The sequence below is a fragment of the Procambarus clarkii genome, chromosome 27 (assembly GCF_040958095.1).
Source record: "Procambarus clarkii isolate CNS0578487 chromosome 27, FALCON_Pclarkii_2.0, whole genome shotgun sequence".
NCBI classification, from domain to species: Eukaryota; Metazoa; Arthropoda; class Malacostraca; order Decapoda; family Cambaridae; genus Procambarus; species Procambarus clarkii.
In genome coordinates this window covers 3,313,244-3,340,577 of record NC_091176.1, presented here as the reverse complement: position 1 = coordinate 3,340,577, position 27,334 = coordinate 3,313,244, and the positions used below count along the sequence as shown (strand labels likewise).

Genomic DNA, 27,334 nt, shown 5'->3' with positions numbered 1-27,334 from the left:
AGGTCTTGCTGGTGTAGAGAAGGGTGGGGAGTACCACTGCACAGTAGGTCTTCAGTTTGGTAGTAACTGAAGTAACTGAGTAACTAGGCCTCTCCGCTCCCAGATATTCTCACGGAATCTTCCAAAGACAGCGCTGGCCGTGGCGATGCTGTTGTTGACTTCTGTGTCTATGTTCACCGCTTTTGAGAGTATGATGCCAAGATAGGTGAACTTGTCAACTTCCTGCAAGTTCTGCCCCATAACAGTGATGTGTGGTTCCTGGTAAGGTATTCTGAGCATGGGTTGGTACATGACTTCACTCTTGTTGGTGCTGATGATGAGACCGAAGTTGTCACAGGCTTGTGAGAAGCGGTCTATTTCCTGCTGTATCATTTGCTCTATACTGGCATTGAGGATGCAGTCATCAGTAAACAGGAAGTCTCTTATGACAGTTTTCTTCACCTTTGCAATGGCCTGTTGGTGCCTGTGGTTGCACAGCCCACCGGTAGTCCTGTGTCTGATGGGTATTCCATCCTGGCAATCACGGAAGACATCAGTGAGCATGGCCGAGAATATCATTCTGATTAGTGTTGGGGTGAGAAAGCTGCCCTGCTTCGCACCATTCGTCACTGGGATCACTTTTGACACATCTCCATCATCCAATACTTTCGCCATCATTCCATTGTGGAACTGCCGCACAATTGCAGTGAATTGTCAGGACAGCCAAACTTCTCCATTATCTTCCACAAGCCATCTCTGCTAACTGTATCGAAGGCCTTGGTCAGGTCGAAGGAGGTCACAAAGAGGTCATTATGTTGTTCTTGGCATTTTTCTTGGAGCTGGCGTGCAACAAATATCACATCAACAGTTCTGCATTCTGTGCGGAAGCCGCATTGGCTTTCTGGGAGGGGGACTCTACTTAAGGTGTTGAAAGCAACAGTTGAGCAGGATATGGGCCAGGATTTTCCCAGCAATGGACAGGTGTGAAATACACTGGTGATTATTGTAAGCTGCCAGTTGACTTTCCTCTTGTAGATGTGAACTAGGCTGGCATCTTTTAACTGTTGTAGGACCTCCCCTTCATTCCACATGGACTGGAAGAGCTTTGTTAGTTTGTGCATCATGGCTGGACCTCCTGTTTTGTACACTTCATCAGGGATTGCTTCTGATCCTGGTGCTTTGCCACAGGAAAGTTGCTTGATGGCCTTCCTGACTACTACTTCTGTGGGAGGTTATCATGGTCCTGATTGATCTCCACTGGAGGTAGGCGAGCATTGGTCTCATCGTTGATTGAGGCAGGGCAGTTAAGGACCTGATCAAAGTGTTCAACCCATCTGTCCAAGATCTGCTTCTTCTTTGTCAGCAATTGAGTAGAAATAAATTGAGGGGACATAAATAGTATTTGGAGAACCGGATAATAATATTTTGTATTCCTGCATTTAAAGGTGCACTGGAAGATTCCTAGTGTTAGGTTTACAGTATATTTTTTGATATAGATATTGGTTGTCTTGGAGACCATATGGACATAACCTTGCCTTCTTTTCTGGGGGGAGCCCCGTCGGCTCCCCGGAGCTATCCCAGGCTGATATGCTAATGTCAGACTTTGGCATCAGTCATGTGTATGGAGTTCTTAGGCCTACCGGGGACCACGGCCAGAACCGGGCCCCCTCAGAGAGGCAAGGGGAGCAATGGCCTATAGAAGCCCCCGTGTGGTTGGAAGCATTCTATGTCTGCCATCGACCGGAACAGGCACCCAGAAAGGTAAGCGCCTCAAAACAAACCCCTATTCTGGTTAAAATTGCTACCAAAAACCGAACTAGTGGATAGAACTCCCCAACCGAAAACAAGCAAACCAGTGTGACGTCACACACCGCCGCGCCGCTGTCTGCGGAGCTCCCCCCTCCCCGGGAGGGGGAAGGGGGAGCCCCAGACCCACCCGCGCCGGCTACCCACACCTCAGTTCTTGAGGCTGATGCTATAGGCGATGGTCGTGTGCTCTGGCTCCGGTGTCGCTACTGCACTGTGCTTTGCGTGTAATTACCTAAGTGTAATTACCTAAGTGTAGTTACAGGATGAGAGCTATGCTCGTGGTGTCCCGTCTTCCCAGCACTCTTTGTCATATAACGCTTTGAAACCACTGACGGTCTTGGCCTCCACCACCCTCTCACCTAACTTGTTCCAACCGTCTACCACTCTATTTGCGAAGGTGAATTTTCTTATATTTCTTCGGCATCTGTGTTTAGCTAGTTTAAATCTATGACCTCTTGTTCTTGAAGTTCCAGGTCTCAGGAAGTCTTCCCTGTCGATTTTGTCAATTCCTGTTACTATTTTGTATGTAGTGATCATATCACCTCTTTTTCTTCTGTCTTCTAGTTTTGGCATATTTAATGCTTCTAACCTCTCCTCGTAGCTCTTGCCCTTCAGTTCTGGGAGCCACTTAGTAGCATGTCTTTGCACCTTTTCCAGTTTGTTGATGTGCTTCTTAAGATATGGGCACCACACAACAGCTGCATATTCTAGCTTTGGCCTAACAAAAGTCATGAACAATTTCTTTAGTATATCGCCATCCATGTATTTAAATGCAATTCTGAAGTTAGAAAGCATAGCATAGGCTCCTTGCACAATATTCTTTATGTGGTGGTGTTGGTTTTGTGGGTGCGAGAGCCAGGAGTTATCTTCAGTACTCGGGCTGCATGTGCCTAGGGCTGCCTTCCCTAGGTGCCCTGTAAGTACTGTCCTTGGGGCTTGGGGCCACCTTCCACAGGCTCCTCGGGGTCTGCCTCTGCTGGTCCGTTTTACCTTTCGGTTTTTCGGCCGCCTGTTGGGCTCTTGGGTGTTCTGTTTTCCCTTGTTACCGGCAGGTAAGAGGCAGTTTGCACTGGTAGGGGCGCAGGGTGCTGCTCAGCTTGTATTTCCCGACATCGCGGCCGGCTCTGTTCCTTGGGGTTCGCTGTACTCTTGCGGGGTTTTGTTTTTCTTTTTGTTTTTGCCTGGTGGGGGGGTTCTGTCATTTTATTCAGTTTGTTTTTGCCCTTCCACTGTTCTCCTCGGTGGCGCCCCCTGCTAGGTCCCCGTGAGTGTACACGTCCCTGGGGTTCAGCTTTAGAAGTTTGCTTGGTAGTTTTGGGCGCCGGTTTGCAGCACCCTGCCTGGGACTACCTGAGCGCGAGTCCTCTTAAAGTAAACGCTCAGGACCCTGGGAATCCCCTAGGGGGCGCGTGGGTCCGATGGATGTGTTCCCGGAGTCCCCACTCGCTGTGTGCGAGTTTGAGGGTTGCTCGGTCCCCTTGTCTCAGGGTGACCCTCATTGTTTTTGCCTCTGCCACGCTGCCTGTTGGGTCGGTGATACTTTCGACCCTGAGTCCTGTGAGTGTTGCTGCTTGCTTGTGACTCAATTTACCCAATCCTCTGATGATTCTATTCGGGTACAGGCGGCACGTGCGTTGCAGTCTAGGTTTCGTCTGTTGCAACACGCTCGGTTGGTTGCTTCCCCGGATGCCCCGGGGCTGCCCCGCTTTGCTTTTCGAGACCCGGACTTGGGGGGTGGGGGTCGCTTCGATCCTGGTTCAGTCCGCACCTCCTCGTCCTTCCCCTTCTGTTCGTTCTGGTCCCCCGCCCCTGCTTCCGGCCCCGAAGCGTCTGAGGGTTTCGGGGTCGGAGCAGGGGTTACTTGATCTCGAGACTCGGGCAGCTTCGGGGGGTGCCCCTTCCGGGGGGGCGGCAGAGGCATTCGAGTCTTGTCTCCCGGCCGAAGCTTCAGGGTCTGACCAGTGGGCCCCCTTCCTCCAGCTTTTCCGGCTGCTCCGTCCTTGTCTTGTGGGGTCGGGGCTTGGGGAGAGGACTCGGCCTCGGGTCCTGTGGTGGAGGACCTCGAGGCTGGGGAGGGGCTGACTTGGGGGCCTTGGGCCCCGCTGGACCCCGCCTGGGTTTTTCTTCCCACTGAGCGGGGCTTATTGTTACAAGGAGTGGGGTTTTCTTTTCCCCCCTCTGCGTACGAGTTGGATTTGGTGTCGGCCCCTCCCCGGGTTCGGTTCCGTGTTCCCCCGGGTACGTCGGTTCCGTCCTTCCGGAGGTTTTCGGCTTATCGCATCCAACCTGGTGTGGTGCGAGCGGCCTTTGCAGCTTACCTCCTGCGTGACCCGGATTATGCCTCGGAAATGGATCCGTCCACGTTCAGGTTTGGGACTTCGTTCCCTTTCTGGCTCCGTTACGAGGTTCCGGAGTCGTCCTGGCTAGCAGACTGCCCCTTGTTTGGTCTGGATTCCTGGCATTCCTTCTGTCGTTCCCGCACGCTGGAGTGGCGGGAAGCTTCCACAGTGCTTCAGGTTTTCCTGGGGGGCGAACTTGAGTACCTGAATGAGTGCTTGTTTGCCCCTGCCCTTCCCCGCGATGTGGGCGTTATTCAGCTCCATGTGCAGGTTCCCTCCCTTTTGGTGGCGCTCGTTGCGGAGGACTTGCGCGCCCGGGGCCTTTTGAGTTCAGCCTTGCGGTTCTTTTCCCTCCTGGAGCTGTCTTCGGATTGGCTCAAGGAGGATGTGGGGACGCTTGGGTCCGTCCCGGGGTCCGGCACCTTGTCCTCGGCTGCGCGTTCGTCGGCTGCCTTGTTGAAGCTGTTCACGCCGATTTTGCGGGATGCGGTTTCCCTGTTCTATGCTTCCCGTCTCGCGTGTCGGCAGGCGGTGCTGGGTTCCTCCGTGGAATCTGCTTGGGCTCTGGCTCTTAGGCGTTCTTCACCTTTTTGTCCTCTCCTGTTTGCGGAGTCGGCCGTGGCGCAGTTTATTCAGGCTGCGTCGGCGGCTTGTCGTCGGCGGCAATGTCGGACTTGTTGGTTTTCTGGGGGTCCCGGGGTGGGTCTTCCCGGAAAGGTCGTGCCAGGGCTCGGGGTTCCTCTTGTCGTGGTAGGCCTCTGGTGTCAGGTTCGGGGTTGGCTCCTCCTGTGGACCCTCCCTCGTCTGGTCGGCGCGGTGTTAGCGCTGTGCGGGGTTCTGGGTCTTGTAAGGGTCGCCGGCCCTTTCGCGGTTTGCCCCCTTGACGGGGCGATGGGGGGGGGGCGGCTTGCACTGTTCGCCCGCGCCTGGTCCCACGATTCGTGGGCCTTTCGGGTCGTGTCTCGCGGCCTGCGGTGGCGTTGGGTGGCCCTCCCCCCTTTGGGGGGTCGGGGCTGGCAGGGTAGGTTTCTTCCCCTGCGCTCTGTCGAGTAGCCTTGGAGTGGGTACGCTTGGGCGTCGTCGAAACGACGACGTCCCTCAGATGGGTTTCCCGTCTGTTTCCGGTTCCGAAACGGGACTGCGCGGACCTGCGGTTCATTCTGGACTTGTCCCGTCTGAACCCCTGGGTTCATTGCCCCTCCTTTCGGATGACTACGCTGTCTCAGATTCGGCTCCTCTTGGAGCCGGGAGCTTGGATGGTGTCCCTGGACCTCCGGGACGCTTATTGGCATGTCCCGATTCATCCGCGGTTCAGGGACTGGCTCGGTTTTGTTGTGGGGCGTCTGAGTTACCGCTTTCGTTGTCTCCCGTTCGGGTTGAACCTGGCACCTCGCGTGTTCACGCGCCTCACACGGGTTGTGGTGGCTCGTTTGCGTCTCCTAGGTGTTTGGGTGTTGGCCTACCTCGACGACTGGCTGGTTTGGGCTCCCAGCCAGTCAGCTTGCTTGCTAGCCAGGGATTTGGTTCTTTCCCAGCTCGCCGGGTTCGGGTTCTTGGTGAACTGGAGGAAGTCCCATCTGGTTCCCTCTCAGGTTCGGACTTGGCTGGGTCTCGTTTGGGACTCTCGAACCGCCTCCTTGTCTCTCCTGCGGCTGCGGTCCCGCCTTCGTCTGTTTCTGGAGGGCCCTCGGGTCACCCGGCGGTTGCTCGAGGGGCTGTGCGGGAGCCTGAACTTCGCGATGGTGGTCTACCTGCCGGGTCGGATTTGGCTTCGACGGCTGTTCTGGTTCCTTCGGGGTTCCCCCTTCCGCCTCTCTCGCGATCGCAGAGTTCGACCCCCGGCGGCCTTGCGTCGGTTGCTGCGTCACCGGCTTCCTCTTCGGGTTTTTCGGGGTTCAGTGCCTTGGCGCCTACCCGAGCCCTCGCTCGATGTGTACACGGATGCGTCGTCTCTCGGCTGGGGTTTTGTGACCAGTGCTCACCAGGCCGGCCAGGGGCGTTGGGATCCGTCCTTCCGTCGAGCTCACAGCACGGTGCGGGAGTTCGCGGCAGTGTGGTTTGCTCTGGGGAGGATTCGGGTGGCCCGCGGATCGACGATTCGGCTCCATTCGGACTGCTCTCCGGTGGTTCATTGCCTGAACCGCGGGGGTTCGATGCGGTCCTTGTCTCTTTGGGGTTGGTCGCTTCGGGTGACTCGTCTGCTGAGTTCTCGGGGTTTGGCTCTCCTGGCGGTTCACGTACGGGGCGTGTCCGTCTTGGCCGATGCCCTGTCTCGCTTCGTTCCCCTCTCCACGGAGTGGACGGTCGACGACGAGTCCTTCCGTTGGCTTTGCCAGACGTTCGGGCGCCCCGAAGTGGACCTCTTCGCATCGGCATGGTCGCGGCGTCTTCCCGTTTATGCGGCGCCCTTTCCCGATCGCGAGGCCGTCGGGGTCGATGCCTTTCGGCTAGACTGGTCGAGGTGGGGGTTCCTGTACCTCTTTCCCCCGGTTCGGCTGTTGCTCCAGGTCTTGACTCGTTTGGAGACTTACCAGGGGAGAGTTGTCCTTCTGGCCCCTTGGTGGCCGGCCCAGCCTTGGTTTCAGGCGCTGGTTGCTCGGTGTCCGAACCCGAGGGTTTTCCCGCGGCTCCGCCTCTTTCAGCAGATTGGGCCGGTACGTCACGTGGCTGGTTCGATCTTCTCCTCGAGTCTTCGTGTATGGTTTTTTTTGACTCGAGTCTATCATCATCTCTATGGTGATCAGGTGGCCTCCTTGTTGGTGTCCCACCTGAGGGCTTCTTCTCGGCGGCAGTACGAAGTTTCCTGGCGGTCCTTCCTTTTCTTTTTGCGTCTTCGTCGTGTTAGCTCCTTGTCTGTTCGGGTGGTCTTGTCCTTCCTCTCGTGGTTGTTTCAGGACCGTCATCTTATGCCTAACACTGTCGCTTCGTATCGTGCGGCGCTGGCGGAGCCGCTTCAGCTTGCTTTCGGTATCGATGTTACGTCTGCGCCGTTTCGCAAGCTGTCTCGTGCATTGTTTCACCTCCGGCCTGCTCATGCGTCGCCTGAGCCGTCCTGGTCTTTGGACAGAGTGCTCGCTTTCCTTTCATCTCCTCGTTTCGTTGTGGCCCCTTCGGTCCAGGATTGTTTTTCCAAGGCACTTTTCTTGTTGGCTTTGGCCTCTGGGGGTCGGGTAGGGGAGCTTCATGCTCTCCTCCGGCTGGCTCCTCTCCTCTTCATGCAGCCGTCTCCTTCTTTTCTGGCGAAGAATGAGACTGCTGCGTTCCAGAGGGGTCCATGGGTGGTTGATGCTTGGTTGATCAGGCCGGGGGTGCATCATGTTTTGTGTCCGGTTGCGGCGCTTCACCGTTATTTGCGCGCCACAGCTTCTGTGTCCGGGGACGCGCTGTGGGTTGATCCGGTTTCCCTTCTTCCCTGTTCGCGGGTTCGGGTCTCTCAGGTCGTCCGCAGGGTTATTAAGTCCAGCCAGCCTGCGGTCTATCCCCGTGCCCATGACGTTCGTAAGTTCGCGGCTCTTGCTGCCGTCTTTGGAAATATGTCTTGGTCTGATATTCGGGCACTGGGATTTTGGCGGTCTAACAGGGTCCTGGCTGCTCGTTACCTTGTGAATGTCCCTGGGCCTCGTCGGGCCTGTGTTGCTTTGGGTCGGCGGTTGCAGCCAGTTGTCTCGGCTTCGAGTTTAGGAGTGAGCGACGACCGCCTCCCGGGTAAGTCCCTCTTTTTCTGTCTGTGGGTAGTTAGCTCCGGGGAGCCGACGGGGCTCCCCCCAGAAAACCAGCGTTGAATGTAATGAAACGCCATTTTCTGGGCGAGTCCCGGAGGCTTCCCGGCATCCCTCCCTCCCTCCGGTCGGCGGTTTTTCGCGTTTTTGACATCCAGCCTCAAGAACTGAGGTGTGGGTAGCCGGCGCGGGGGGTCTGGGGCTCCCCCTTCCCCCTCCCGCGGAGGGGGGAGCTGCGCAGACAGCGGCGCGGCGGTATGTGACGTCACACTAGTTTGCTTGTTTTCGGTTGGGGAGTTCTATCCACTAGTTCGGTTTTTGGTAGCAATTTTAACCAGAATAGGGGTTTGTTTTGAGGCGCTTACCTTTCTGGGTGCCTGTTCCGGTCGATGGCAGACATAGAATGCTTCCAACCACACGGGGGCTTCTATAGGCCATTGCTCCCCTTGCCTCTCTGAGGGGGCCCGGTTCTGGCTGTGGTCCCCGGTAGGCCTAAGAACTCCATACACATGACTGATGCCAAAGTCTGACATTAGCATATCAGCCTGGGATAGCTCCGGGGAGCCTCCGGGACTCTCCCAGAAAATGGCGTTTCATTACATTCAACGCTGGTTTTTTTTCTTTTTTCGCAGGGATTTTATTTTTTTATATAGGTATTGGTTGTCTTGGAGACCATATGGACATAACCTTGCCTTCTTTTTTTCTTTTTTCGCAGGGATTTTTTCTGCACGGGCCCTAAGCCTCTGGCTGCCTCACTAGGCCCTTGATATGAGAGCATTTTGGTTGGCCAGTTTTCTGAAGTTAAAAACATATGGTAATACAGTAGATAAATATTCACAAATATTTTCATAATTAACATTCTTTCAAGGTAATTGAAATCCTTAACCCTTATTCACTACAAGTCATTACCAGGCAGAGGAAGCAGCCCTCGAAGATCAGCAGAACGATACGTTGGGCCAAACAACGCCGGGTAAAATCATGACTCCTATAAGCACACCACAGATGATGATTCCAGGACTTCAGCAGTACCAACAGAGTATGTATAACCAACAGCAGCAACAACAACAGCAAGCTCCAATGCCCCATCCCCCAACACCCACACTTCTTACACCTGGAGAGATCATCAGAAGCTCTGGAAAATTTGCAAAGCCAACACGAATCCCTGGAAAAAATTATTGCAAAGATGAGGTGGTGATTCGTAATGCTGACTCTGGAAAAGGTAAGCTAATATTTTATCTAGCATTATTTTAAGGGGTAATTGAAATGCTTTGACAGAATTATAGTTTTAGTATTATATCTATTTTTTATATTGTTAATAATGATAACTGTAAAAGCTGTCAAGTATTTTATTAGCCACTTTTGCTTAAAGTCTGCACGGGATCAACTAAATAAAATGGGTTGTCCCCTGCGATAATATTTTTATTTCCTGGTGCCCGTGAAAATATAAAATTCTGTAATATATTTGAGCGATTCTCTGGCCTTCAAGGTTGGCACCTGGCTCATATTTTCTGCTGTCTGTTCAAGGTTGGCATGGTACCTGTCTATTTACCTGGCCAGGCTGAGTTTTTTAGTTTAAAGACCTAGCCGGGTTTTAAGAAAGCTTTTTTGGTTTAATATGGGCCAACTTAGTTATTTCTATTTCTGTTTAAACTTGCACATTTTTTTGGTATCTATTGATTAAATACATAAAAGTCCAGCTTGCCCCAACACAGGTGTATTAAGTTTTAAGAGAAAACCTGGGGTTTTGCTGTGATAAATCAAATGTATTGCCAAGGATGCCTCCTTCACAATCCTACACTCGCTCATTATTCCTGTTTGCATGGTTTATATACTGTAATTAAGGTGTCTTCTATTATTTTAAACATCATTACATATGGTGTAAAAGGGATACAGTACCATAGTGTACATACACATAATAAATATCACCAGGTTCCCAAAGAAATTGATATTGTGTGGCCCAGCCACTGCATGGCTTAAGTTCCACCCATTCATGATGGGTGTGATTTAAACAAGCACCTAATGGTCCATTGGGCACCATTTTCTAGATGATGCATATTGCCTCATTGGGATGAGTGTTAATACTGTATTTGCTTTTTCACAAATCTGATTTAGTTTAGTTCATTTCTTATGCACCCATACCCATCGTGTGGGTGGTGGCGGAAAAGATTATCGAGGCACGTAACGGCTCGTTTGGCTAACCAAGTTAGTCTTGCACAAATAAGAGGTAAGGTGTTTTGCCTTTAAGCATACTGAAAGTGCATGTTAGCAGTTTGATGTTCAAGGCACAGCTTTTTAGATAGTAATTGATTATAGAATATTTCAGGAAAGACTTGTCCAATGGAAAAACACTTAGTTAAGGGATTAAGGAAAATTAGACTACTAGGAGGTCACTATAAAGTCTACTGAATAACCTTTCCTAGAAATATTAATATAATTTCTTAGCCAATTACCTTGGTTACTTCATACAGTAAGATGCGACTGTATCCTAAGATCATGGTCTACACAGTCAAGATAGGGTGACACATGAACTGTTGCTGCAGAATCAGATTCAATAAGCCCTTGCAGATTCATACTGGTATTGGGAAGCATTGGGGGAATAATCAATCTAACACAGATTGATCCTAATAAAGAATTTTAAGAACTCATATAAGAACTTGAGCCCATCTGTGCACTCCTCACGATCAAAGATGGTCATTGAGAAGTAGTCTGGTACCTACTAGTCAGTCCCAAGTTGGCCTCAACTTGCAACCACCAACAGGCAGCAGCACCAACCACACAAAAAGGGTAACAGCTTCAAACTCAACCAACCACAATATAGGACAGAAAACAGATATTTTCTGTGGGGAGCCCCTACGGCTTCCTGGAGCTTATCAGGCTAATGTATGTTATATTAGACCGGGACATTAGCTAAGGAGTTCAGACCTGCCAGGGACCAGCGCCAGAACCTGGCCCCTTCAGAGAGGTTTCAGGGAGCAATGGCCCTGGAAAACCCCCTTGTGGTTGGGGTTTTCCTTATCTGCCATCAACCGGGGCTAGGCACCCAGAAAGGTAGGCATAACAAAACAAACCCCACATGGCAAGAAACTAAAAACAAAAACCGAACGGTGAGGTGGAAACTCCCTACAATCCCAAGGAAACAAGCAAACATCACACTTTACTGCCGCGCCGATCATTCGCTCTGCCCTCCCCGCCCCAAGAGGGGGATAGGGGGTCCCAGGACCTCACTACGCCGGCTGCCTAGCATCAGTTCGTAAGCTAATGTCAACCGGGATAGACACTTCTCTGGCCTCAATTTCCTAGGTGATGTTTGCCTTTCGTGGCGTTCACTGCCGTGTGTTGTGTTGTGCGGTGGCCAGGTGTTCCTCATCAGTACTGAGGCTGCATGCACTTAGGGGCTTCCTTCCCTAAGCGCCCTATGAGTACTGCCCCTGCGTGACAGGGTTATCTTCCCTGGGGTGTTCGGGAACCATTCCCATAGAGGTTCTTGCTGCTCGGCATTTGCCTCGCCCTTAGGGCCAGCTGGAGCTTGGGGCCCTTATTTGGCCCTGGGTAGGAACTGGTATTGTGCTGGTTAGGGTGTCAAGGTGTTGTGCGACCTGCCACCTAAGCGGCGACCGGTTCTTGTTGCCTCTGGGGACGGTGTACTTTTGCGGGGTTTTTCTTTTGTTTTTATTTTCATTTGCCTGGTGGGAGTCTGCCTAGTGTAGCTATAGTTCCACTGGTAGTGTTCGGTGGACCTCTGATAGGCCCCTGTGATTGTACACGTCGCAGGGGTTTTCAGTGTTGTCCTCTACCCCCTTGTTAGTTTTGGGTTTTAACCGGTTAGCAACACCTTGCCCGGGCTTCCCGTAGTTGTTACCCTACGGGCCCTGGAAAACCCTGTCGGGGCTCGGTGGAACGTGTCTTCCGGGTTCCAACCCATCTTGTACGGGTTCGTTGGTTGCTGTGCCTTTGTCTTCGGGTGACAGTTGCCACTTTTACCTCCGTCATGTTGCCTGTTGAGTCCCTGACACCTTGACCCGGAGTCTTGCGAGAGATATTCTCTGCTTATTCTCCAGTACTCTCCTGATGTTATTACTGTTCAGAGTACATGAGGCATCCGTGTTGCAAGCTAGGTTAGGTTGCTGCAACACGCTTGGTTGGTTTCCCACTCGGATGCCTCGAGGCCGCCCTGTTTTGGTTAGGTGCTGTTCACCCCTTTCCCTCCCTGTTCCCGGCTCCTGACCATCTGCGGGTTTCAGGGTCGGGTCGGGGTTTAGTTGCGGCCGAGACTCGGGCGGTTTCGGGGGCTGCCCCGTTCAGGTTGGGGACGGAGGTTTTCAAGCCTGTTCCTCCTGCCAAGGCTTCTGTGTCTTACCAGTGGCCCTTTCTTCCTGCCTTTCCCATGGACTCTTCCTTTTCTTTAAGGGTGGAGGGCTTGGAGGACGGCTCTGCCCCGAGGCCTCTGTTGCGGGTTCCCAGGGCTATGGGGGATGCCTGCTAGCAGTTCTGGGGCCATTTGCCCCTGCCTGGGTTTTCTGCTTCTGGGTGGAGTTTTTCGTCCATCCAGTCTGCTTGCTTCCCACTTTTGCTGGGGTGTTTTCATATCTTTTGCGGTGGTCACAGCCCCCTGTTCTGGTGGCCATTTTCTTCTGCCGGTTTCCCAGCATGGCTACCATGGCGGCATTGGGGTTTGTTTACATGCGCCTGGGTGTGTGAGCGAGCGTCTTGGGTGAGATTTTTCACCTTTTTCAGGGGGTTGTATTCTCCTGTTGTCGTTTCTTTGCTCTTCTGGTGTTTTTTGCCCGTCTTCTGTTCCTCTGGGAACGTTTGGGTGTTGATTTTACACCGGATTTTCCATTTTGTCTGTATTGGGTCTGGGCCCTAGGATTTGGGCTTAGTGTCCCTGTCTGTTATGCTTGCTCCCACACCTTGTCCCTCAGTTTTCGGTCTGTTTTAGCCGTTTCCCTGGGGGTTATGTCTGGGGGCTGTGCTTTGCCTTTCTGTGGTGTATCTCCGCCGGCAAATGTGGTGGTTTGGGCTCCCCCGGGTTCGATTCCGGGTTCCTTTAGGTTATTTGGTTTCGTTCCGGAGGTTTCTTCCTCTTGGGCCCCCTTTGTGGGTTCAGGGGGCTTTGTTTCCTCGTGTGTGACCCGGTTCTGCCATCTGGGGTTCCAGGGTCTTCCTGGCTTGCAGGCTGATCTTTTTGGGCCTCGGCACGTGTTGTGGTCATGCCGGGGCTTTGGGTTTTGTTGTCGAGGTGGGCCTTTTGGTGCAGTTTTGTGCCTTCTTCGCCTGGCCGGCGTGGTGCTCTCTGCCCACTGGTCGGCAGCTTGTAATTTTCTTTTCACGTGTATGTGTGTGTGTGTACACATGTACATGTACATGTGCACACTGTGTAATTACCTAAGTGTAGTTACAAGATGAGAGCTACGCTCGTGGTGTCCCGTCTTCCCAGCACTCTTTGTCATATAACGCTTTGAAACTACTGACGGTCTTGGCCTCCACCACCTTCTCACCTAACTTGTTCCAACCGTCTACCACTCTGTTTGCGAAAGTGAATTTTCTTATATTTCTTCGGCATCTGTGTTTAGCTAATTTAAATCTATGACCTCTTGTTCTTAAAGTTCCAGGTGGCTGGTTTGCTGGGTTCTCGGGGTTTGGCTAACCATGAGTTTCATGTCCGGGGTGTGTCCTACGTCCTAGTGGACAGCCTGTCTGGGTTCATTCCTCTGTTTGCGGATTGGCCAGTTGTCGCCGACTCGTTTTTTTGGCTCTGCCGGACGTTTGGACTCCTGGCCATGGACATCTTCATGTTGGCATGGTCTAGGCGTCGCCCATTCTATGTGGCACCCTTACTCGCCTGCGAGGCGTTCACGGTGGATGCCTTTCAGCAGGACTGGTAGAGGTAGGGGTACCTGTTCCTCTTCTCCCAGTCCAGCTGTTGCTTCGGGTTCTGGCTCGGTTGGAGTCCATTCCCAGTAGTCCTCATGGTCCCTTGGTGGCCGGCCCAGCTTTATTTTCAGACGCTGCTTGATAGGTGTTCGAACCCAGGGCGTTTTCCCATGGTTCCGCCTCTTTCGGCAGGTCGGTTCGGTCCTGTACGTGACTGATTCGGCCTTCTCCTTGGCTCTTCGCGTCTGGTATTTTGATGCAGGTATCAACATCTCTATGGTGATCAGGTGGCTTCGTTGATGGTGTCCCACCTGTGAGCTTCATCTTGGCGACAGTATGATGTTCCTGGTGTTTCTATGCTCCTTTTTCTTGCTCTTCATAGGTTGTCTTCTTTTTCGCATCGGGTTGTCTTGTCCTTTCTTGGGTTTTCAGGACTACAGTTATTTAATGTCTCTTACTGTCGCCTCGTTTTGTGAGGTGCTGGCGGAGCCGCTCCGGCTTGCTTTCGGTGTGGACGTCACATCTGCCCAGTTCCGTACCCTTTCTCGTGTTTTGTTTCACCTCAAGCCTGCTCATGCGTCGCCTGAGCTGTCCTGGTCTTTGATCAGGGTGTCCTCTTATCTTCTTCTCCTCAGTTTGTGGTAGCCCCTTCGGTTCAAGTTTGGTTTTCATAGGCCATATTTTGTTGGCATGGGCCTCTGTGGGTCGGGTCGGGGAGCTTCCGTCTCCTCCGTTGCAGAGGTTTCTGCTCTTTGGTACTGGTGGTAGGTTAGTCCGTTTGCAGCCTTTCTCTGTCCTTCTGGCGATGGTCGAGACGGCTGCTTTCCTGGGGGTCCTTGGGTTATTGATGCTTGATTGGTTCGGCCGAGGGTGCGTAATGTGTTGTCAGGTTGCGCCTCTTTGCCGTTACCTGCATACCGTGTCTGGGGATGCGCTTTGGGTTGATTCGGTTCCCCTCGTTCCTGGTTTCAGGGCTCGGGTCTCTCAGGTCGTCCGCAGAGTTTTTAAGTCTTCCAGCCTGCAGTCTATCCTTGCGCCCGTGCTGTTTGCATGTTTCCACGTTTGGACGTTTGCAGCTTTCGCTGCTGTGTTGGTGACGTCTAGGGCTCATTTCAGGTGCAAGGATTTGAGGGTCGCACAGGTTCCTGGCCGCCCGTTCTTTATGCGAGTGTCTGCTCATGTGCATTCATGTTGCCATGGGTCGCAGGTTGCAGCCTGTTGTCTTGGCTTCGTGTTGCAGAGTTTGTGGCGGCTGCCTCCTGGGTCAGCCCTTTCTTTTCCTTCTCTTTGGGTATGAAGCTCCAGGGAGCCGCAGGGGGCTCCCCACAGAAAACCAGCATTGAATGTAATGAAACGCCATTTTCTGGGTGAGCCCGTAGGCTCCCTGGCAACCCTCCCTCCCACTGGTTGGCGTTTTTTTTGCGTTAGTTGAAGCTTAGCTTCTGAACTGATGCTAGGCAGCTGGCATGGTGAGGTCTGGGGCTCCCCCCCTCCCGTCTTGGGGCGGGAGGGCTGCGTGGACGATTGGCGCGGCAGTAAAGTGTGATGTTTGCTTGTTTCCTTGGGATTGTAGGGAGTTTCTACCTCTCTTTTCAGTTTTATGTTTTAGTTTTTTTACCATGTAGGGGTTTTGTTTTGTTATGCTTACCTTTCTGGGTGCCTAACCCTGGTCGATGGCAGATAAGGAAAACCCCAACCACAAGGGGGTTTTCCAGGGCCATTGCTCCCTGAAACCTCTCTGAAGGGGCCAGGTTCTGGCGCTGGACCCTGATAGGTCTGAACTCCTTGGCTAATGTCCCAATCTAATATAACATACATTAGCCCGATAAGCTCCAGGAACCCTCCGGGGCTCACCTAGAAAATGGCGTTTCATTACATTCAACGTTGGTTTTTTCAACCACAGGGTAAACTATTGGAATCGCCTAAATGCCAAAGCCATAAATGCCTCGACAGTACTGTAGTTCAAATTTCAAAAAATCCTCTTGACAGATCCCTGTCAAGGTCATTAGAGATGGTGGCCCTCAGGTAAATTACCTCATTCCAATTAAATCTAATATTTTCTGATTGGGCCTGCATTTAGTTGTGGCTGACCACAAACTGTATTTCTTAGTTAAGTTCTCTGTTGTGTGCAGGGAGTATATGCTCTGATGCTTTCATGTCTGCTTGATATAAAAGTTCTTTGTGTATATCTTTGACTTTCTACTAACTGATTTATTTATTTACTCTATTTATTTATTTATTTTATTTACTTATTTATTTTATTTATTTATTTATTTATTTATTTATTTAATTTCATATGTTTGTTTATTAAATTTTCTTCAGATTTAAGTGATAGTGTACTTACTGTTGAGATATTGGCCTCATTTTCCCACTACTTCCACGGTTTCTTCCACTTGAACATTAGTTGCATGGGTACTTGTGATCATTTCCTCACCTTCATCATGGCTGAGCATGATTATTTCTTTTTGTTTGGATTCTGTCACAGGCTTCACCCGCTTTCTCGTGTTGAAGTTCACAGGTTGCTTTGATCTGACACAGGACTTTTGATACCCAAGATTGTCTTGATATATATTCAGTTAGGTTGCTTTTTCAGGAGGCTGATCCGAGCCAGTCTGTTTGGCTGGCTTCTCAGAGTTAAGGTAATAAGGTAACAATAACCAATAGCTAGTGAGCCATTGGTAGCCAGACATCCCCTTCATATACCTGAAGACCAAGTATTCATGCTCTGGTGAACTATTGTAGATCAGACTTGAGCATTGCTTCTCTGTGGGTATGATGACTGTTTACATAGTTTGGCAGAACTATAATGCCAAACTAGTGCCATGGTGCTCCACCATTCACCATCTGGTGCATGGTGGAGCATAATTCTCTCATCCCAAAGGACATCCCTTCTGCTTCTTAATTTTTACCTGTTGACGAGAGTTATTTATTTATTTATTTATATACAAGAAGGTACATTGAGGGTTAACAGAGAACATAGAAATTAAGTTGATTTTACATTCTTGTAAAGCCACTAGCTCGCATAGCGTTTCGGGCAAGTCCTTAAACTAACAGATAATTTTTAGATAATTCACAGTAAAATTGACAAAAAATGTTTACAGGTACTTTATAGCTTTACTTTACATGTACAGATAATTTTAAGTAGAATAATTACAGTGAAATTGACAAAAAATGTTTACAGGTACAGTGCAAGAAATTTTGACACAAAAGCAGATTAGAATAATACACATTAATAACAATACACAATAATGAACAACAATTACTAGGTACATTAGGATAACATTTCAGTGTTATACATTGGTTCACTGAAGCATAAAATGAGGATCATTTCAAGGAATAATGCAATAGAAAATGCACTCAATATAACAACCATGATATCAGATGATATTTAAACTTCTGGATACTGAAGTTGAGTCTTTTATCAAAGTATAGGCCAAGGAACTTTCCATCATTTTTAGTGCTAATGTTTACATTATCTATCTGAAGCTGAATTGCATTTGTTGATTTGCTTCCAAATAAGATGTAGTAGGTTTTTTCTATGTTTAATGGAGCCGGTCGGCCGAGCGGACAGCACGCTGGACTTGTGATCGTGTGGTCCTGGGTTCGATCCCAGGCGCCGGCGAGAAACAATGGGCAGAGTTTCTTTCACCCTATGCCCCTGTTACCTAGCAGTAAAATAGGTACCTGGGTGTTAGTCAGCTGTCACAGGCTGCTTCCTGGGGGTGGAGGCCTGGTCGAGGAACGGGCCGCGGGGACACTAAAAAGCCCCGAAATCATCTCAAGATAACCTCAAGATAGTGTGAGTTTGTTGGTTGACATCCACAAGTGGACTTTTTTAATTCATTGTTTACAACATTATTTAATATGAGTGGGTTAGGGTCAGAGTAGATGAGAGTAGTATCATCAGCAAACAATATAGGTTTAAGCATGTTAGAGACATTGGGCAAATCATTGATGTATATAATAAACAATAGGGGTCCTAGGATGCTGCCCTGTGGTACCCCTACAGTTAGTGGTAGAGTAGGAGAGGTTATATCATTGATGGCTACATATTGGTAGATATAAAGAATTTTATATAAAATAAATTTTTCCAAAGATTTCTACATAAAAGAATTTTTTCCAAAGATTTTATTTCCTGTGCACAGGGGGGTTGTCATATTTGGAGGCTGTTCAGTTAAGGGGTTAATAATATAATTACACTATAGTTAATTACTAAAGTTACACTAAGACAAAAATGAGGTAGATTACTTAGAGATACACTCAGATACACTGAATGATAAAGTTTATACTAGAGGACACAGGCAAAGCCAGTGTACAATGGAACAATGGAGTATGGAGTATATAAAAAATTCAAATGTTTATTCAGGTAAAGCACATACATACAAGGTGTGATACAAACATTGATGGATTTATAGATAGAGCTAGTACATACAATGCCTAAAGCCACTATGACGCAAAGCGTTTCAGGCAGGAAAAACACTAAAGACTAAAACTTAATACTAATTGAGATTAAAGTATAAATTGTGTTGAGAAAATAAAAAAATAAAAAAAGGGGGGGAACATGGCAGAAAAATAGCAAATATAAAATTTGGTCGACAAACAGCATTGTTTAAAATAGCAGACAATGGGTTGACATTAAGGTGTAAGGTAGGTTACAGGGAGTTAATTAGGTAGTGCTTAGTTTTTATCTTAAACTGGTTGGGAGGGGTTCAGTCTTTAACATGGTTGGGAAGGTCATTCCACATTCTGGGTCCCTTGATTTGTAGAGCATTTCTAGTTTGATTAAGTCATACTCTTGGAATATCAAATAGGTATTTGCTTCTGGTGTGGTGCTCATGGGTTCTGTTACAACCTTCTAGGAAGCATTTAAGGTTAGGATTGACATTACAGTTCAGCATTTTATATATATATAATACACATGCAGAGACTTAATATCTAACATATTCAGAGATTTGAGTAGGGGTACCGAGTGAGACCAGTACTCTGGTCTGGGGCCAGAGTTGGATATTGTCCTAATAGCAGCTTTGTGTTGAGTAATTAGAGGACGTAAATGATTTTGGGTAGTAGGACCCCAAGCACAAATACCATAGTTGAGATATGGATAGATGAGGGAGTAATAGTGTGTCACCAGGGAAGGGCGAGGTACATAATATCTGATCTTAGAAAGAATGCCAATAGTTTTTGAAACTTTTTTTTTATATATTTAGAATGTGTCCCTGGAAATTCACCTTTTGGTCAATGAGAACACCAAGGAATTTGCCATCTACTTTGTTACAAATTTGGGTACTGTTTATTTTGAGATTTATTTGATTTGAGGATTTATTGCCAAACAAAATATAGAAAGTTTTGTCAATGTTAAGGGTGAGTTGGCAGTTAGCCAAAGATGGACTTTATTTAGTTCAGTATTCACTGTGACATTTAGAGCAAGGGGGTCAGGACTGGAGTAAATGAAGGTTGTGTCATCAGCAAATAGAATTGGGTTGAGGTGTTGGGAGGCATTTGGAAGGTCATTAATGTAGATGAGAAAGAGGAGAGGGCCAAGTATGCTGCCCTGAGGAACACCAGTGTTGATGGGTAGGGTGGGAGAAATGGAATTATTCACAGAAACATACTGGAGCCTGTCAGTAAGGTAAGATTTAAGGTATAAAAAGAAAAGAAAAAGATAATAACAAAAAGGACAATTTAAAAAAAAAAAAAAAAAAATTTGAAAAGGAAGGCAGTGCTATAGTACACTTGGGTAGTTAGATGAGACTATAATTTATATTCTGGTTATTCAGCTGATATCGCACAGTCTTCAAGGAAAGAACTGAGGTGTGCCTCAGTAGTTATTACATAAGTTTTTCCAGTCAGTCTTCCTACCTGTAATTTTACCATCTCGCACAAAACAATGTTTAATTGCAGGGGGAATTTTTGCAGATTTCATGCAGTTTAAATAAGAGTTTTTGTCTGAACTTGGTCAGACAGTCATTCACATAAACAGTGTGTTTACTAGAGACTGCGGCTCTGATGAGGTCTGACTTGCGGGAGCAGCTATCTAATTTAAATCAAATTTTCCTGTTATTTGTACCAGATGATTTGGTACCCACTCTATAAGCTGATTTGATGTCACTTGCTTGGATTGAATAACTCATCATATTCTGCAATTCCTGGATCACGATGGCAGCACAGTCTTCTCCATCAGTTTCTAGGGGAAAATCATGTGATGAGATAACAACAGAATCAAGGAGCTTATGTTGGTCTGAGTCATCTTGGGTAACAGTGTGTTGCTGTTGTAGGGTGTTAAGATGGTTCTCAAACTTTTGTAACATTTCTTCCTGTTTCCTAGTGGTTTCTGCTGGTTTAAAGTTAGTAACTGTGTTCATGAGAGATCTTAATTCTTGTTCTAGGAGGTCGACTCTGGTAGACAGATCTTGATTATTCCTGAGCATGGCTATAGCTTCACCTTGCAGGTTTGTTATTATGGCTGACTGCTCTTGGATTACTGACATTTGTTCTTCATGTATTTGGGTTAATAACTTGAGCCATGGGTTATCAGCAAAGTGCTTGAAGTTAGAACAAGGGGTTGCAGCTCATTTAAATTGCTCCATATGTTTATATTATTGTTGCATGGCCCATGTCAATGACGTCGCTCCACCCAGCTGTGATGATTTGTTATTGTTGTCAAGGGGAGAGTCGGTAACCCCCCCGCCCCCCTGGCGGCCCCTAAGGGGGAGACAGCTGCACGATTACTGTTGCTAGCCTGGTTAGTTGGGTTATTCCTGATAGGTGTGCTATCTTTCTTAGTGGCCTTAACGAACTTGGGTTTGTTATGCATGGTAGCAGGATAAACGGAGGCAGGCAAAATGGGGAGAACTCGTTGATGTGGCAGCAATGAATGCCAGGTACAGCTTCCTCCAGGGAGCAACACTAATGAGGTCGAAATGAGATAATGTGTTGGTCATGTCGTTTGTTTTAATCACATTTGAGTCACTGAGTACTTAGCTGCCTTCTGGAGATGCTACATCATTTGTGGGGTTGCTGTGGGCTCAAGGAGCAGGCTGATAAAATTGGAGGGTCAGCAGGAGCGGTTGAGCGTTCGAGTATTTTGAGTTGTTTTTATCCTTGGAGAAGTCTTGTGTTTATGTGGCCGTCATGTTCAAGCCTTCTGGTAGATGTGCACAGTGTCAAAATTAAAGGCTGTTTTGTTGAAATATTAGAGCTTAAGTTCTCATTTCCCAGTTTTTGCAGAACTGTTTTTGTACAATATTTAATTTTCTTGGAAAATGGCTTGCATTCATATTTGGTGGTCCACTTGAGAGTCTATGGAACTCACTCCCAAATGAATTAAATAATTGTCCATCCTATGTCTTATTTAAAAGTAAAACCAAAAAGTACCTAATTACATCCTCATAGTTTCCTATCTTGTGCTTTAAACTCTCACTATAGCTTGTCCTACCTACTTCCTCAATATTAGTACTTAAGACTTACACTGTCATCAGTGTAATCAATACCATCAATTTATATTGTAGTTATTATGTTGAACTCAAATTTTGCCAAATCTTAATAAACTAATCTCTTAGATTAAGGACCTACCCAATATGCTATGCATGTTAGTAGTTTGCAAGAATGTAAGAATACCAGTGTTATGTACTCTCACAAACCCAATATACATTCTTGTTTATAAAAAAATCAATAAACGTGTCAGTCTCAAATTGCAAACATGAAGGGCATGTCTGGGACTGTGCCCCCTGATGCTGTGGCTCTGGCTGTTAAGCATCTGGCTTACATTTCCCTATCCTTTGCAGTGGGACCAAAGATACTTAGGTCTTCCTTCACATAGAAGCAGGGTTGGAGGCCAAAGTTTCTCGTCTCTTCATGGGGGGATGTATAGGGAGGTTCAGAGTCACAGCTGGGGCAATTTTCTTCCATTTTTGGGCGGGGTGAATGACTCTCCTTCCCATGGGAAGTTAGTGGTATCACGAGAGTAACCAATTTCTATCCTCGCTGATCTAGACGTTCAACGATGAGTGGTTCTTCATCCTTTGTTGCCTTGCTCTGAGTTGTGAAGGTCCTGTCTTTTAAACCTAACAAATCTTGCCTTGGGAGCAACGGAGGTCACACTTGAAAAGAAGCTTTTAAAGAACTCAAAGGCTACTTTCAAGGGTCTATAAAAAATAAGGATTTAAATAGGAAAAAGTCTTTTACCCCCACTTGCACCCATTTGTCTTCTGTGACTGTGGCAGATGCAAACTTTGTAATGATTACCCTGTATATAATTTGTGTTTCAACTTAATATTTTAATGACATTATAAAGTAAGATGCCAGGGGGTGGGCAGGTTTAATTTTAAAGAGTTTGTAACCAATTTAGAAATATTAATAATAATATATCACATTAAATATAAATTAGGTATTTCATAGACCCAAATGGGAGAATATAAATTAATAAGGAAAAAAAATATGTTGAACATAGAGTAGTTTGACTAAAAAAATATTGAATGTAATGAGATGCCAATTTTTGGGTGAACCCTGGTGGCTACAATGCTGATACAGTACCAATCTGCTATGTGCTATAAGTCACAGAGTTCTTTTAGCCTCCTGGGGACCATGAGTCAGAAACTGGCCTCTAATGAGGCGCAGAGATCGGTGGTGCTACGATAAAGTTGTTAGTGAATTTTAATCATGTCTGCCACCATCAGGGAAGCGCCTATAAAGTCAGCGAAACAAAACAGAGCATTGCTGGTTATAAAAATTATTAAAACCTCAAAATTACTAAAAGAACTCCCACAATATATAACAAACAATTGAAAATTTGTGAAACCAGCGTTGGCTCGTTTGCCCCACCTTCCCCCTCATTTGGAGGGGGTGGGGGGGATTGAACAGTCAATGGTAGTTTTTCTGGGGAGGGCCCCTTGTAGTTCTCTAGCGCTACCTACTCACTGTGAAAGAAAAGAATGGGGCTTATCAGGGAGGAGGGAGCACTACAGGTATCACAACAAAGAGGAAAACACAGGCTGTGACACACTTGTGGTGGTGGAGGCCAAGACCGTCAGTAGTTTCAAAGCGTTATATGACAAAGAGTGCTGGGAAGACGGGACACCACGAGCGTAGCTCTCATCCTGTAACTACACTTAGGTAATTACACTTAGGTAATTACTTGGAAAGAGTGATCACGTCCTGTTAGACATTAAATATGCTTTAAGATATCATCTAGAAGAAAATGGGGACATTGAAACAGTTGATAAACTCGATTTAAGGAGAGGCAACTATGGGGAACTTCAAAATTTTTTTAATGAGTGTAATTGGACAGAATTGTTGCTAGGTAGGGAAGTAAATGAAATGTATGCCAAATTTTTAAAACTATACGAGGAAGGCACACAAACATTCATACCAAAACAGAGATGCAGGGCCAGAAAACAGGATTGGTTCGACAGAAATTGTGAGAGGGCAAGAGACCAAAAGACACAAAAATGGAATCAGTATAGGAAGAGGCCAAACCCCCAAACATACCAGCGATACAAAGATGCGAGAAACAACTATACAGCAGTAAGGAGAGAGGCAGAAAGGAATTTTGAAAAAGGGATAGCAGATAAATGTAAAACAGAACCGGGCCTATTCTTCAAATTCATAAACAACAAATTGCAGGTAAAGGATAATATCCAGAGGTTGAAAATGGGAAACAGATTCACGGAAAATGAAAAGGAAATGTGTGAAACATTAAATGAAAAGTTCCAAAGTGTGTTTGTACAAAATGAAATCTTCAGAGAACCAGACACAATAAGAATTCCAGAGAACAACATAGAGCGGATAGAGGTGTCTAGAGATGAAGTGGAAAATATGCTAAAGGAGCTCGGGAAGAACAAAGCAGCTGGCCCAGATGGCGTTTCACCATGGGTTCTGAGAGAATGTGCATCTGAGCTCAGCATTCCACTTCACCTGATCTTTCAGGCATCCCTGTGTACAGGAATCGTAGCAGACGTGTGGAAACAGGCTAACATAGTTCCAATCTACAAAAGTGGCAGCAGGGAAGACCCCCTCAATTATAGACCTGTATCATTGACAAGTGTAATAGTGAAAGTATTGGAAAAGCTAATCAAAACTAAATGGGTAGAACACCTGGAGAGAAATGATATAATATCAGACAGACAGTATGGTTTTCGATCTGGAAGATCCTGTGTATCGAATTTACTCAGTTTCTATGATCGAGCCACAGAGATATTACAGGAAAGAGATGGTTGGGTTGACTGCATCTATCTGGACCTAAAAAAGGCTTTCGACAGAGTTCCACATAAGAGGTTGTTCTGGAAACTGGAAAATATTGGAGGGGTGACAGGTAAGCTTCTATCATGGATGAAAAATTTTCTGACCCATAGAAAAATGAGGGCAGTAATCAGAGGCAATGTATCGGAATGGAGAAATGTCACAAGTGGAGTACCACAGGGTTCAGTTCTTGCACCAGTGATGTTTATTGTGTACATAAATGATCTACCAGTTGGTATACAGAATTATATGAACATGTTTGCTGATGATGCTAAGATAATAGGAAGGATAAGAAATTTGGATGATTGTCATGCCCTTCAAGAAGACCTGGACAAAATAAGTATATGGAGCACCACCTGGCAAATGGAATTTAATGTTAATAAATGTCATGTTATGGAATGTGGAATAGGAGAACATAGACCCCATACAACCTATATATTATGTGAGAAATCTTTAAAGAATTCTGATAAAGAAAGAGATCTAGGGGTGGTTCTAGATAGAAAACTATCACCTGAGGACCACATAAAGAATATTATGCAAGGAGCCTATGCGATGCTTTCTAACTTCAGAATTGCATTTAAATACATGGATGGCAATATACTAAAGAAATTGTTCATGACTTTTGTTAGGCCAAAGCTAGAATATGCAGTTGTTGTGTGGTGCCCATATCTTAAGAAGCACATCAACATACTGGAAAAGGTGCAAAGACATGCTACGAAGTGGCTCCCAGAACTGAAGGGCAAGAGCTACGAGGAGAGGTTGGAAGCATTAAACATGCCAAAACTAGAAGACAGAAGAAAAAGAGGTGATATGATCACTACATACAAAATAGTAACAGGAATTGATAAAATCGACAGGGAAGATTTCCTGAGACCTGGCACTTCAAGAACAAGAGGTCATAGATTTAAACTAGGTAAACACAGATGCCGAAGAAATATAAGAAAATTCACCTTCGCAAATAGAGTGGTAGACGGTTGGAACAAGTTAAGTGAGAAGGTGGTGGAGGCCAAGACCGTCAGTAGTTTCAAAGCGTTATATGACAAAGAGTGCTGGGAAGACGGGACACCACGAGCGTAGCTCTCATCCTGTAACTACACTTAGGTAATTACTTAGGTAATTACTTGACTGGGAAGCATGTGAAGCTAAAACAGAAGATTTCTGGACCTGTAAATTTGTAGACCTCATCCTGGAAACATTCTTGTATCAACATGTTAAACAAACTACGAGGATGAGGGAAGGGGACATCCCCTCCATGCTAGATTTGATATTTACCAGGAAGGAGGAAGAAATATTTGACATTCAGTACCTTCCTCCCTTGGGTAAAAGTGACCATGTCTTTTTGGGAATAAAGTATGCAATGCGTTATAATCTGGAAGAAAATATGACGGTCGATGCAAATGAAAAACCTGACTTTAGGAGAGGACATTATGGCCACCTTAGAAAAATTCTTAGTGGGTATAATTGGACAGACGTGTTGCTAGGCAAGGAAGTGAATGAGATGTATGTCAAGTTTTGTGAAATATATGATAAGGCACAAAAAAATTTATACCAAAACAGAGATGCAGAACTAGGAAACAGGATTGGTTCAACAGAAATTGCAAGAGGGCCAGAGGCCAAAAGACATAAAAATGGAATCAATACAAGAAGAGGCCAAACTCCCAAACATACCAGTGCTACAAAGATGCGAGAAACAACTACACAGCAGTGAGGAGAGAGGCAGAAAGAAATTTTGAAAAAGGGATTGCAGACAAATGTAAAACAGAACCAGGTCTATTCTATAAATTCATAAACAATAAATTGCAGGTAAAGGATAATATTCAGAGGTTCAAAATGGGAAATAGATTCACGGAAAATGAAAATGAAATGTGTAAAACATTAAATGAAAAGTTCCAAAGTGTGTTTGTACAAAATGAAATCTTCAGGGAACCAGACGCAATAAGAATTCCAGAGAACAACATAGAGCACATAGAGGTGTCTAGAGACGAAGTGGAAAAAATGCTCAAGGAGCTAAGTAAGAACAAAGCAGTTGGTCCAGATGGAATTTCACCATGGGTTCTGAGAAAATGTGCTGCTGAGCTCAGCATTCCACTTCAACTGATTTTTCAGGTATCCCTGTTTACAGGAGTTGTAGCTGATGTGTGGAAAAAGGCTAACATAGTTCCAGTCTACAAAAGTGGAAGCAGGGACGACCCCTTAATTATAGACCTGTATCATTGACAAGCATAATAGTCAAAATATTGGAAAAAATAATTAAAACTTAATGGGTAGTACACCTGGAGAAAAACGATATAATATCAGACAGACAGTATGGTTTTCGATCTGGAAGATCCTGTGTAACGAACTTACTCAGTTTATATGATCGAGCCACAGAGATTTTACAGGAAAGAGATGGTTGGGTTGACTGCATCTATCTGGACCTAAAAAAGGCTTTTGACAGAGTTCCACATAAGAGGTTGTTCTGGAAACTGGAACATATTGGAGGGGTGACAGGTAAGCTTCTAACATGGATGAAAAATTTCCTTAATGACAGAAAAATGAGGGCCGTAATCAGAGGCAAGGTATCGGATTGGAGGAATGTCACGAGTGGAGTACCACAGGGTTCAGTTCTTGCACCGGTAATGTTCATTGTCTACATAAACGCTCTACCAGTGGGAATACAGAATTATATGAACATGTTTGCTGATGATGCTAAGATAATATGGAAGATAAGAAACCTAGATGATTGTCATGCCCTTCAAGAAGACCTGGACAAAATAAGTATTTGCCAAGCAACACTTGGCAAATGGAATTCAATGTGAATAAATGCCATGTTATGGAATGTGGAATAGGAGAACATAGACCCCACACAACCAATATATATATTGTGAGAAATCTTTAAAGAATTCTGACAAAGAAAGGGATCTAGGGGTGGTTCTAGATAGAAAACTGTCACCTGAGGACCACATTAAGAACATTGTGCGAGGAGCCTATGCTACACTTTCTAACTTCAGAATTGCTTTTAAATACATGGATGGAGAAATACTAAAGAAATTGCTCTCGATTTTTGTTAGACCAAAGCTGGAATATGCAGCGGTTGTATGGTGCCCATATCTTAAGAAGCACATTATTATACTGGAAAAGGTGCAACGACATGCCACTAAGTGGCTCCCAGAACTGAAGAACAAGAGCTACGAGGAGAGGTTAGAGGCATTAAATATGCAAAAACTAGAAGATAGAAGAAAAAGAGGTGATATGATCACTACGTTCAAAATAGTAACAGGAATCGATAAAATTGATAGGGAAGAATTCCTGAGACCCGGAACTTCAAGAACAAGAGGTCATAGATTTAAACTAACGAAACAAAACTGCCGGAGAAATATAAGAAAATTCACTTTTGTA

General features: G+C 46.5%; 1 protein-coding gene across 1 annotated transcript in view; it reads left to right on the top strand.

The window, feature by feature from the left end:
* mxt (Eukaryotic translation initiation factor mextil) overlaps nucleotides 1-27,334 on the top strand; it is a 247,711-nt gene that overhangs the window by 105,728 nt on the left and 114,649 nt on the right. Inside the window, exon 5 of the mRNA XM_045749450.2 lies at nucleotides 8,759-9,065. Coding sequence (XP_045605406.2) covers nucleotides 8,759-9,065 — 307 coding nt within the window. The remainder of the gene's footprint in view (nucleotides 1-8,758; nucleotides 9,066-27,334) is intronic.